Raw genomic sequence first — 14,340 nt, 5'->3', positions numbered from 1 at the left:
GAGCTCCCTGTCTTGCCCCCTGTCCTATAGAGCTGTCCCTTAGAGCTCTCCCCTGCCCCTTAGTGGTCTCTCTTCTCCCCCACCCTCCCCTAGCGGTCTCTTCTCACACTCACCCACCCTCCATATGTTCTCCTCACCTCCCCCTCCCTGTGTTCTTCTCAGTTCCCCCCTTCTCCTCATCTCCTCACCCTTACTCTCCCCCTCCTCCTTGTGTTCTTCTTACTCCCCCCCCTTGTTCTTTTTGCTCCCCCGTTTTTCTTCTTACTCCCCCTCCTTCAGTTACTCCCACTCCCCCTCCCCTGTAGCGTTGCCGAGCTCCTCTCCGGTCCGCGGTGCCTGGCCGGAATGATAGGAAGGTGCACACTCAGTGTGCACTTCCTGTCAGTCCGGACGGGTACAGGAAACAGAAACTCCTGTTCCGTGCGGAGTTTATGTTTCCTGTACCCGGCCGGACTGACAGGAAGTGCACACTGAGTGTGCATCTTCCTATCACTCCGGCCGGGCACCGCGGACCAGAGAGCAGCTCCGCCACGCTACAGGGGAGGGGAGGAGAGATGCAGCTGCAGCCGCCTGAGTCTTTTAACAGAGCGCTCAGGTGGCTGCAGCATTAGGACCGGCCCTGCAGCGGCCGGTCTTAAAAGAATTTAAGGCGGCTTGGGGGGCAATTGCTTCCCTGGCCCCCGGCCCAGCCCGCCCTGGCCAGAAGAATGCAAATTGTCAGCCAGTATTTTCTGATAACATGCTGCATTCATCATGCCATCAAATTTTTCCCTGTGCCTTTAGAGCTCACCTCCCTCCAAAACATCAGTGAGCTACCATCATGCTTCACAGTGGGGATGGTAATCCTTTTCACTATAGGCCTTGTTGACCCCTCTCCAAACATAGCGCTTATGGTTGTGACGTTGTATACTTGAAACAACCACACCTTTTTCCAGAGCAGCCTGTACTTCTCCTGAGGTTACCTGTGGGTTTTTCTTAGTATCCTGAATAATTCTTCGGGCAGTTGTGGCTGAACTCTCTCTTGGTCTACCTAACCTTGGCTTGGTATCAAGAGACCCCTGAATTTTCCACTTCTTAATAAGTGATTGAATAGTACTGACTAGCACTTTCAAGACTTTGAATATCTTTTTACATCCTTTCCCATCTTTATAAAGTTCCATTACACAGGTCTTTTGACAGTTCTTTTCTACTCCCCATGGCTCAGTATCTAGCCTGCTCAGTGCATCCACGTGAGAGCTAACAAACTCATTGACTATTTATACACAGACACTAATTGCAATTTAAAAACCCACAGGTGTGGAAAATGTACTTTTCATTGCCATTTAAACTGTGTGTGTGTCACCTTATGTGTCTTTAACGATGCCAAAGATTCAAGTGTATGTAAACTTTCGATCAGTGCCATTTGGTTATTTTTTTAAATTCATAATGATAACAGAAATCAACCAAACAAATATGTAATAATAAATGACTTCATATGATCACTATCCTCCAATAAAATACATTAAAAAAAAAAATATCATTAATCACTATGTTTCTTCTTCTCAGGAATATAATGCTTACGGCTGGTGGGTCGGAGAACTGGATGGCGCCGTTGGTATTGTACCAAAAGACTACCTGACAACAGCCTTTGAGCTAGAGTGAATATGAAGAAGATTTTGACTACCGATTCCATATTGTCTTGCGTTGTAAGAGCAATTTGTTCATGTGAGAAGTTAAATGTAGAGAGATTTAAAAAAAAATAAAAAATGCAATATACAATACATGTTTAGTGTGTGATTATGCGCATTTAAAAAATAAAATAACTGCAATATTCAAAAGCCATCCATGTCACAGCTTTGAAGTCATTCATACTTACCACTAGATGGCAAACTACCATCAGTAAACCCTCCACACCTAGAATTTTTCCATAAGGTTACATTTTTCAGCAGCAGCAAAACTTGAATAAAAGTCATGAAATGAGGATTAATTCGGTATACGGTGCAAAGGTATTACACAGAAAATAAATTCCCATTCTAGTCCAGAGAATACTACTGTTGGGAAGTAGACAGCTGGGAAACTGTTATCTCTTTCTTAACCCCTTAAGGACCAAACTTCTGGAATAAAAGGGAATCATGACATGTCAGACATGTCATGTGTCCTTTAGGGGTTAAAGGACCACTATGTGCCAGGAAAACAAACTTGTTTTTCTGGCACTATTGGGTCTTTAGGTTCCACCCCACCCTCGGGGTCCCACTCCAAGCTGGGGCTAAAGGGGTTAAACACTTACCTTTCTCAGCACCGAATGCGCATGCGAGGCAAGAGCCGCGCACATTCAAACAGTCCAAAGGAAAGCGTTTCTCAATGCTTTCCTATGGACGTCCAGCGTCTTCTCACTGTGATTTTCAGTGAGACAGCCACTAGAGGCTGTCTAGTAATAAACTGCTATGTTTACAGCTGCAGAGTTAACACTAGATGGACCTGACACCCAGACTACTTCATTGAGCTGAAGTGGTCTGGGTGCCTATAGTGGTCAAGAAGGTAACCTGGTCTGTCCTCTCATCCAAATGTCTACTACGAACTAGATATTGCAAGCATTAAAGTGTCTAAAAATCGAATTTTATTAAAGACACGGCTCATATTATGCATTCGCTCTCTTTATTTCCCTTAGCAGCAAAGACAATTGAGTGGAAAAAAACAATTGAACAAATATAAAATAGTCTATGAACAGGGCAGCCAATCATATTAAAGGTGTCCATATAAAAAGGAGTTCTCCTATCCTGCTCTTCCTCCTACTTTGCTGCTCCCTCAGAACAGCAAAGTATAATTTTCACTTCCCTCTTGTAGTGATATTGTTGTTTTCTACTGTTTATCCAATGCCTTGTAACATTTTTCTCTAGTGTGTGTGCCTACCCATACCCTTTACAATTCCGGCTGTTGGGCTGTTTTTCTGGGACTCCTCTTAGGTTGGGGCTGAGGCTCTTTTCCTCCAGCCCCTCCCTCCCGGTTTCCGCTTTCCTGGCGGCAGTCACGCATGCGAGTTTCTCCCGGCAGCGACCTTTTTCTGCCACAGAGGCGGTATCAAGCCTGGCGGCCTCCCCTCCTTCAGGAAAGCCGTCGCAATTGAACAACATAACCCCTGCTGGCGCTCTGACGCTTGTGGCGATTATTTCCTCACTGGGATTTTCCCCGACTTGCAATTAGGCCGTGAGCGCTTGTGTGCTCATCGCCCATATTAGTGGGATGAGCCTAGGACGACCGTTGGCCTTAACCCCTTAAGGACACATGACATGTGTGACATGTCATGATTCCCTTTTATTCCAGAAGTTTGGTCCTTAAGGGGTTAAAACTGTGCGAAGGTGGGAAGCAGCTGTGAGTGATCACACTTTGCTCCCTTTTGCTGGCTGACGACTCCTGTGTTCCTCGGGAATTGGACACACTTGGACTTTGTATACAGTTTGTATTCTTTGTATTGAGTCAGGGTCAATTAACCCTGTAGTTTTTCCTTTGCAGTTTTTCTGGATTTCTGGTTTTTATCACTGGTATTTCTATCAGTTTGGTTAATTATGTTTATATATTATTGCGATATTGATTATGCAGTCTAGAGGTGAGGGTACTGAAGGGGCAACATTCCCCAATACTGACTCCTTTCAGCCCACTGTGGCTGCTTATTCAGGCCTGATGGCCTCAGAATTCCAGGAGGGTCCAAACGCCAAGGCCATTGTGCCACGGTCTGCGGAGTGGGAGCCGCCCGGCCATATTGCTAATTACCTGGGCCTACGCATGTGTACACCTCTGTCTAAAGAGGGGCATCAAAAATTACGTACAGAGTGCCCTCGTCCTATTGTATTCGATTTGGCCTGTAAGACCGCCAGATAGCCCAATTCTTGGGCAAGACCGGATTGAAGCCAAGGAGGGGTTGTCACTTAAAAATTATTAGGACAAGATCAGGGAAGTCATGGGCCCAGCATCTAAGCTAAAACTGATCAATATGGCCATTACTGAGCCTGGCCAAGCTGCAATGAGCATGTTATTTGGGGACTCCTTTATGAGGGATCTTGGAACGTTCGTAAAAACGTTTACCGCTATAGACAAAGGGCAGTCTAACCCAAAAAGGGTGTTCAGGCCCATGGTATTTGTTGGGACAGTGAGAACTAGGAGCCGTCCACCTAGCCAGGGTAGTCGTGGCTCGTTTAGAGCTCCCAGAGTCTCCTCGCAATCCACACTTTACTTTCCAGAGTACAAGCCGTCACAGTTCTTCTCCTCACGAGGACACCCACGTGGCTCTCGAGGAGCTGCATCCGGACAACACCCCTAGGATGAGTACAATGTTTACCCCTTCTTCCCATGTAAGGGTAGACGGCAGACTGGCTCAGTTCTCCCAACAATAACTATTTCTGGTTTTTTAACTCATTTTACCTTCAGAAGAGAGGCACAGCGATGGGGACCAGGTTCGCTCCCAGCTATGCCAACCTCTTCATGGCGGACTGGGAATCCAGTGCCATTTGGGGGCAGCATACGTGGGAGCAGAACCTGGTCACCTATTTTAGATACATTGATGACTTGTTTTTTATATGGAGAGGTTCTGAGGACTCACTCAATGCTTTTATTTCACACCTCAACTCAAATAATAGAGGGATTGTTTTAACACACGAATATAGTAGAGATTTAATCAATTTTTTAGACCTAAGCATTTTTATTAAACAAGGGGTGGTACATACAAAAACATTTTTTAAAAAGGTATGTACCAACACAGCGATCGACCAGTCGAGCTGTCACTATAAACCATGGCTTGAGAGCGCCCCTAAAAGCCAATTTTTAAGAATGCGAAGGAATTGCTCTCTTATCAATGATTTTAACGAACAATCACTGCTTTTAAAAAAATCAATTCATTGAGAAGAACTACTCACCCACAAAACTGGAGAACATTATAACAACAGTAAAAAGTAAACCTAGAGAAAATCTCTTAACCTATAAAGAAAAAGACTCCTCTAAAGCCCCTACTCTTCCCATAATTTTTAATTTTAACAATAAAAGCGGCTTTATCAAAAAAACGATTAAGAGACACTGGCATCTTTTAAAACAAGATGACCTCCTTAAAGAAATATTACCAATACAGCCCAAAATTGTTTTTAGAGGTGCACCAAATTTTAGATCAATTTTAACCAATAATTACACCAGAGAAGTAAAAGAAACACAATCTACTTTTTTAAACGGGATGACGGGTTTTTATAAGTGCAAACGCTGTGTCGTATGTAAAAGTACTAATCCCACTACCCAGTCCAAAATCACTAGTTTTAAATCAAATACAACTAATAAGAGTTATACTATTAGAGACTTTATTACATGTCATACCACTAATGTTATTTACCTATTGGAGTGCCCATGTGGCCTCCAATACGTTGGTATGACAACCAGATGCCTGAAAACAAGATTAGCAGAACACTGTCGCAATATAAAAAATGGATATGCTAATCATTCCGTATCAAAACATTTTGAAATACATAATCGGGACCCCAAACTTCTTAATTGCATGGGTATAAAAAAATGTAAAATTCCCTGGAGAGGGGGAAATCTTAAAAATATCTTAGGCAGAAACGAGATGGAATGGGTATTCAACCTACAGACCCTAGCCCCCAAAGGTTTAAATGCAGACTTTGATTTATTTAACTTTTTATAATTTTAAAATGGTTTAAAAATCTTTTAATAAATATGTGGTTTAATTCTTCTATTGTGGTCATTTGGGGGCTATCCTAGTCATAGTTGTCACCTACGGCATTATGGTCTGGGATACCCCCAATATGACCACCAAGCAGAATAGATATTCTTATCGATATTTTTTTTCATTTTATTATTCAATTTCTACTTGTCTGTATATATATATATGCTTCTACATATGGTTTTAAGCAAGTGTTGCCCTCTAAGACATTTTATATTTATCTTATTTCCTATAATGGAACATTATGCTGCTAGTTCACCTTGCACTAATGTGATGAATACCACCTATGCTGCTATAGTACACATATCTAATACTAATAAGATTATCACCATATATACTGTCTATGCCTGTTAATACCAAGTTAATTCTTATATGTTATTCTTTTACTAACTTTATATATGGCTATTTATTGCTATCCAGCATTTTTACATGCATACTAATTTGTCTGCTGATATTATATATACCTAAGCTAGCTTTTTCTATATATATATCATTTATGCCTGTTAATACCAAGTTAATTTTTATATGTTACCCTTGTATTAATTTTAAATTTGGCTATCTGTTGCCATGCATCCTCTTGCCGACATTACATATTCCTAAGCTAGCTATTTCTATTTAAAAACCCATTTCGGGTTCTCTAACTACATCTCCCAAGCTCCTCAGCGGCGATCACATGACTCCTGCATCACACTGTCTTTGTGTGATGAGGACCATGTGACGCGCGCAAGCCCCGCCCAGGATGCTCATTGGATCTGAACTGACACATGGCCAGCGGACTACATCTCCCACAACCCCACACACTAGAGTGTAAATACAATCTAATATTATACAAGCTATATAGCTTCGTTTTCCATTTTTCTTCTGCCTATTATGTCTGGCACACACCAAACTTTTAGAATATACCTATTCTTAATAGTATTATAAGCTGTATCCTTCATATGTATTATGCCTAACTGTGATTGGCTAATGTTAATTGATGCTATGTTTGGCGCCGTTTTTAAAGTAACAGTGCACCTATATATATTTTATTCTTGCCAGGTTTTAAATGTTATTCCATTTTGATAAAACCCTTGAGGTGAAACGCGTTAATGGATTTTATTGTATACTTTTAATAATAAATTAAGTTTGGCTTTATCTCTGTGCCATTCATATTTTTATTATATATATTTTTATCACTCCAATTTTATATTATCCTTTCCTGGCATTTTATATATCCTAAGGTGGGGATTATACCACCCACGCCATATCTCAAGTGCAGTGTCATCTGCACTGTATACTGTGAGTATATTTATTTTGTTTTGTATATACCACATCTTATCTTCAGAGAGCACTATCTGTTATATATTTTTCTCCCTTCTCCTGAGAATTGGACAGCACCAGTGGATCAGAATTTCCTGATATCCTACTAGCAGGGATTATACTGCAGAACGCCCATTCCACCTGAGCTGGTTATAGCTCATACAAATGTGAGTTTATTACATCTTTATTCTTCATTTTCCACGTACCCCACAATCTGCACCATTGGTCCTTTTCCCTTTTATATTTTACATATCACGGGAGGATCCAAAGCATCATAAGAAGAGAGAACACCAGCGCAACATAGACATTTATCCTCCTTTTTATATTGACTTTTATATATATTTATATATATCCTTTTTATATTTTTATTGGGACTTATTTTATTGTATCTCTTGGCGCAGCCTTTTCTCCCCTTTTTTCCTGTACTCCCATGTGTGGGGCATGATTACATCAGATGTATGGGTACTCTAGACGGTGCAGGGCTAACGAATAGATCTGCTGTCCCCACCTTTGCATCTAATATCCCCACGAGAGTCATTGCTTCCATGCGAACATGCTACATTGATTTCTCAGGAAATCTAGTAACTGGTCGCAAAGGACGTGATCCAAGTCGTTCCGTACCATTACCCTGGCTTCACAAGCAATTTATTTCTGGTACCCAAGAAATGGGGCGGAGTCCGCCTAGTCCTAAACCTTTGTCCTCTGAACGCCTTTCTTCGGTACCAGCAAGGAAGGAGATGGCGTTTCTCATGCCCTGCATTCGGTCTATCATCGCCACCTTGGTGCTTCACCAAAGTAATGAAACCAGTAGTGTCCTTCTTTAGATCATAAGGAATCTGACAGAAAATTTACCTGGATGACAACCTTCTCCTCTCCAGTTCACCTTCCCTGCTGTACATCCACATTGGACAATACACCTACTCCAGAATTTGGGCTTCCTCATACACTGGGAGACGTCGGTGTTGATACCTTCACAGGATATAGAATTCCTAGGATTCCAGGTAAACTCCACCCACCAAGCAAAGGTCAGATGTGTACTGCGTACCCCAGAAATCTCAGCTAGCACGGGTGATAGGTCTCCTCACTTAGTCTATTCAAGGAATTTCTCCTGGCCCATTACATTATCGAGCACTTCAAAAACTAAAAGGCTCCTATCTGCGGGCTGGTCAATCTTACGAAATGCATCTTGCCCTGGATGTGGACTACAGAGAGGAGCTGTCATGGTGGCTCGCCCACACGGAGGCTTGGAATGGAAGGGCATTTTTTCAGATCTGCAATAAACTTGGCCATAGAGTCGGACACCAGCTTACACAGTTAAGGCGCACGTTGCGGGAACATTTCCACCGGTGGAAGATGGTCAAAGAATGAATCCTCATTTCACATCAATTGTCTGAAACTACTGGCAGGTTCCTTCGCCATCTGCAGCTTCACCCCCAGGAATATCACCTGTTGTGTCCTTCTCAACATGGACAATGTAATAGAGCAGCAGGAAATGCTAGCAGAATGCTTGGTTGTATAGGGAGAGGTATTAGCAGTAGAAAGAGGGAAGTGCTCATGCCATTGTACAGAACACTGGTGAGACCTCACTTGGAGTATTGTACGCAGTACTGTAGACCATATCTTCAGAAGGATATTGATACCTTAGAGAGAGTTCAGAGAAGGGCTACTAAACTGGTTCATGGATTGCAGGATAAAACTTACCAGGAAAGGTTAAAGGAAAGACGAGACAGGGGGGATATGATAGAAACATTTAAATACATAAAGGGAATCAACACAGAAAAGGAGGAGACTATATTTAAAAGAAGAAAAACTACCACAAGAAGAGGACATAGTCTTAAATTAGAGGGACAAAGGTTTAAAAATAATATCAGGAAGTATTACTTTACTGAGAGGGTAGTGGATGCATGGAATAGCCTTCCAGCTGAAGTGGTAGAGGTTAACACAGTAAAGGAGTTTAAGCATGCGTGGGATAGGCGTAAGGCTATCCTAACTATAAGATGGGACCAGAGACTAATGAAAGTATTTAGAAAATTGGGCAGACTAGATGGGCCGAATGGTTCTTATCTGCCGTCACATTCTATTTTTCTATGGACAATGTTTCAGCGGTAAGGTACATAAATGACCTGGGTTGCACAAAGTCGAAGATGTTGGCTCTGCTCGCCAAAGGCCTTTGGCAATTTTGCCTACGCAGCAACATTTTGGTTACAGCGGAACATATTCCAGGTCTGGACAATTCCATGGCAAAATGGAAATACACATACCTCCAAGCAACTGCACAAGCAAGTCTTTCACCATATTCAAGCACTTTGGGGTCCATTAGACGTCTATCTGTTTGCCTCACGACTGAACTTGGCTTGGCTACTTTCTGGGGACCAAGGACTGTCCCTGACGTTCCACAGTCAACTTTCACTCTCTTTGCAGAAGCACAAGGCACTTAAAACGCCTACAACACTGCATGGTGATCACTGGCTGATGTAGTGCCTAGTGCGGACAGTGGATCCCGTATCTGCCCCTCTGAATATTATACCGCATTTTCTTGCCTCAATGTTTGAAATGGGCAAAGCGTACCGTACGATCAAGCTATATACATCAGCTATATCGGCAGGAAATAATGGCATCACGGGTATGGCCATTGGAAAACACCCTTTTGTTTGCCGCCGTCTTAAAGGGATTCGTTTTTCAAGACCTCCATGAGCTAGGTACTTTCACACAAGCAACTGTCTGTGAAGTTACTCCTATAATTTTGCCTGATTTCATGTAAACAGGTTTCAGATATCAGGGCGCTGGACTGGAATGCTATCACGTTTCGACCCTGAGGGGTGCCTCTGGATATATCCCGCAGGACAAAATCCTCGACCAAACCAGGTTCTACCCTAATTTTTCCTACAAGCCGACCCTGTATCCGGTCCAATGTTTGAAAGAATATCTAAATCTCATGGCCCCTTTTCCGCCTTCCAAGACAACGCTCTGTTTATCTCATTCTGTAGATCCCATCTTCCGGTTTCATCTCAAACAATAGCCCGTTGGACCCGATCGTTGCTTTCTATTGCTGGGGTAGATGTGCCAATTTTCTTGTCCCACTCAGTCAGAGGGCATATGGCCACCAAGGTTTCCATGATGGGTTGTCTATTGACCAATCCGCTGCTTACAGAATATTTTCCAAAGGAGTAGACTTTTTCGCGATTTTTACTTCCGTCGCATCGATAATTTTTCTTTCACAGATAGTAGCTCAGCTTTAAAACTGCATATTGCGAGCCTCCGTTTATTTAATAAAATAAAATTCACAGATTTTACTATTTACATGATGTAAAGTCATGATTTTATTAATGACACGGAGGCGAGTATTGTTCCTTCCCACCCATCCCATGGAGAATATATAATTCCAGTAGCTACCTATTACTGTAAATATTGAATTATATTTCCGATAGAATATAGATTTTCTTTGGTTATGTTGCCAAGTTGGTGTATATTTACATGGGTTTGTATATTTTATGTATAATCATCTATATGGATGTTAGATGTACTCCTGAAGTTGGGAGACTGGATTTTACCATATTCTTTTTTGTTATTTTCTCTTCTAGCCTGAATTTGTCGTGTGGACATGCTACAGAATTTTGTTTTATGGTTTAAGTTGGTTTAGTTACAGATACAGATACAAACAATGACACACATATGGCTGTACAGACACAAAAAAAATATCTGCAAATCCTCAACTATACACATGTATGCAGACGACACTGTAAGCTACCACAGTTTGAGGCTGTGCTCCAAAACCTCCACTATATGCATGTATGCAGACGACGCTAATCTACGCTAGTAACCCCAAGCTACCACAGCTTGATGAACAATGATCTTTGGAACTGTACATAAATTACGTAAACTACAAAATCAACAACTGTGTATCAGAACAAATTCAAATAGATATTTAAAAGAGCAGATTGCTGTCTGTGTGCTATGTATGTTGCTAGACCCCAATCTATCCTTTGGCCTTCACATTAAATCTCTTCAAAACTTTACCCAAAACTAGGTGCCCTGTACAGAAACAAGCCCTACAGTTGGGAAACTGATAGTGCAACAAATGCTAATGCTGGTCATTGATTATGGGGATGTAGTGTATGCACCCGCACCGCAAACCCACCTTAATAAACGTAATGTTATACAATTAGTTCTGCCGCTTTGTACTAGAATGTAATTACTTTACCCACCACTGTGACATGTTAAAGAGTTAAACTGGCTATAGCTGGAATCCAGACGCATTCTTCATCTTTCCAGCATTGTGCATAAGAGCAATTCTGGGTAGCTCCACCCTACCCGAGTAGAATGTTCTCCCCAGCTGTTCCCACCTCCTATAACCTCTGATCCAGTACTAGCACGATATTTAGCATACCGCAATACAAAAATAAAGTGGCTCGATCCTCCTTTTCCTACAGAGCTCCGCAATTATGGAATAACCTCAGGGACACAGTCAAGTCTTCATTCAATCTAAAATCTTTTAAGAGATCTATGGCAATATACCTCAGCACAGAATGCACCTGTCATGGTTGAATATATTTATTACCTGTTATGTATTACATTTATATAGGAGTGCAATGTGTATGTATATATATTTAAAAACAAGAGAAATCTCAGTGTATCCATCCTGGTAAAATATTTTATAAATAAATAATACAAACATTGAAACACATGCAGGCACACAATGTACATACACACTGATACAAACATTGCAACACATGCTGACAAAAAGGTACAATCACTGACACATTTACAGACACATACAAACCCATAGATACAAATATTGAAACATGCAAACACTAACACACATATAGCTACACTGACACGCGCAGATATAAACACTAAATACACACACACATACAACCATCGAAAACACACATCCAGATCAGAATTTTAGCCACCCTCCAGTATCTTGCCTTGTAGGAGCAGGTGGGTGACTTCTGCTGACTGGGGCTGGTTGCCCCACCCCCCTCGGTGCGGTGTCTGTGTGAGCTGGGAAGAAGTGCCCAGTGCACTCTCACTTCCTCTCAGCAGATTAGAAGGGGCCCAGTCACGCTATTAAATCGGCACAGCGCATGACGAGGCCTCTCATGGCACAAGTCCATTGGAAGGCCTTACGTGCATGGGCACTCGATGGAACCACTCACGATTTGTGTGCAGCTGCACCGCCGATATTAGATTTTTTTTTTGCGCATACCCCAGAGGCACTGGATTGTACCCCTGGGGGTACTTGTACCACGGGTTGGGATCGCCTAGTGTAAAATGCATGCAGGGTTAAAGATGTTAGAAATGGCTGGGGGTATGGTTTTAGTGGGGTTAAGATCAGAGTGAATTACATAGGATTTAAAGTTCTAGAGGGGTTATAGTTTGGTGTAAGGGTTGTTTACATTATTGAACTTGGGGTCAGAGTTCGGTAACTCCCTGTTTACAATTGGGGTCAGTGGAGTGTTTAATTAACCCCTTAAGACCGCAGGACGTACTATGCCGTCCTTATTTTGGTGGCTCTAAAAGCCGCAGGACGGCATAGTACGTCCTGCGATCTTATGTACTTACCCGGTCGCCGGCGATCCCACGCCGGCGATCGCGGTATGGGGGACTTGCCTGGGAGCCCAGGGAGTCCCCCTGCGTCCTCTTCAGCCGCCCAGGGCCATGTGATCGCGAGGTCCTTGCGAGGACCCCGCGATCACATGGACGGCATAGCCGTCCAAGGCATTGCCAGCAGGGGGAGTGCCTGTAATGACAGGTACTCCCCCTGCTGTCTGAAAAAAAAAAAAAAAATGTTAAAACAGTGTAAAAATAAATTATATATACTTAGATCATATATATATTTATTATATATATGATCTAAGTATATATATATATACACACATATACACACATACACATAAATATGCATACACTGTCTACGTGTATTTTAATATTAATATATACATAATTATATATATATTAATATCAAAATACACGTACAATGATATTGATTAAATATATATATAATTTTCATTATATATATATTTATATATAATAAAAAATAAATAAATATATAAATACGTTTAAAAAAAAAATAAAAAAATAAAAAAAAAATAGATAAAAAATATATAAACATGCGTAATTTCGTTCTAACTGTATTTTAAAATTAATATATATATATTGATATCAAAATACATGTAGAACGAAATAATATATATATCTATATACATAAGTATATACGTATATATCACTATGTATATACCTATATATAAATAAAAATAATTAAAAAAAACTATATACATATATTTACACACACATATATATATACACACACATATATATATAATAATTCTACGCATATATTTATGTAATAATTTTACATAATTAGGTCATTTTATTAATTACAATTTGCAGGACCTGCCTGCCAACCCAGGACAAAAGTTCAGGGAATTACATTGTCTAGCACTATATTTAACTCTGTAACTTTCCAAGACACCATGAAACCTGTACATGGGGGGTACTGTTTTACTCGGAAGACTTCGCTGAACACAAATATTAGTGTTTCGAAACAGTAAAATATATTACAACGACGATATCGTCAGTGACAGTGAAATTTTTTGCATTTTTCACACACAAATGGCACTTACACTGACGATATAATTGTTGTGATACGTTTTACTGTTTTGAAACACTAATATTTGTGTTCAGCGAAGTCTCCTGAGTATAACAGTACCCCTCATGTACAGTTTTTATGGTGTTTTCAAAAGTTACAGAGTCAAATATAAGGTTTGCGTTTCAGTTTTTTCACATTAAAATTCGCCAGGTTGCCTTTGAGACCGTATGGTAGCCCAGGAATGAAAATTATCCCCATGATGGCATACCATTTGCAATAGTAGACAACCCAGGGTATTGCAAATAGGGTATGTTCAGTTTTTTTAGTAGCCACTTAGTCACAAACACTGGCCAAAATTTGCGTTCAAATTTGTTTTTTGCATTTTCAAATATTAACACTAACTTTGGCCAGTGTTTGTGACCAAGTGGCTACTAAAAAAGACTGGACATACTCAATTTGCAATACCTTAGGTTGTCTACTTTTGCAAATGGTATGCCATCATGGGGGTAATTCTTATTTCTGGGCTACCATATGGTCTCAAAGGCAACGTAACCAATCCGGCGAATTTCAATGTAAAAAAACTGAAATATGTAACACGCTATATTTGACCCTGTAACTTCCCAAAACACCATAAAACCTGTACATAGGGGGTACTGTTTTACACGCGAGACATCGCTGAATACAAATATGTGTATTGTATTGCAGTAAAAGCAAACAGTATTATGACATTCACAGTTAGAATGTCACGTAGAAC

At 40.9% G+C, this 14,340-nt stretch overlaps 1 protein-coding gene across 1 annotated transcript in view; it reads left to right on the top strand.

The window, feature by feature from the left end:
• The window catches only part of SKAP1 (src kinase associated phosphoprotein 1), a 480,903-nt gene extending 479,105 nt beyond the window's left edge, over positions 1-1,798 (top strand). Inside the window, exon 12 of the mRNA XM_063458887.1 lies at positions 1,546-1,798. Coding sequence (XP_063314957.1) covers positions 1,546-1,641 — 96 coding nt within the window. The 3' untranslated portion in view covers positions 1,642-1,798. The remainder of the gene's footprint in view (positions 1-1,545) is intronic.
• The last annotated feature ends 12,542 nt before the right edge of the window (positions 1,799-14,340 follow it).

This window comes from Pelobates fuscus, chromosome 6 (assembly GCF_036172605.1).
Source record: "Pelobates fuscus isolate aPelFus1 chromosome 6, aPelFus1.pri, whole genome shotgun sequence".
NCBI classification, from domain to species: domain Eukaryota; kingdom Metazoa; phylum Chordata; class Amphibia; order Anura; family Pelobatidae; genus Pelobates; species Pelobates fuscus.
The sequence above is the reverse complement of the archived record's forward strand: the minus strand, read 5'-3'. Positions and strand labels throughout refer to the sequence as shown.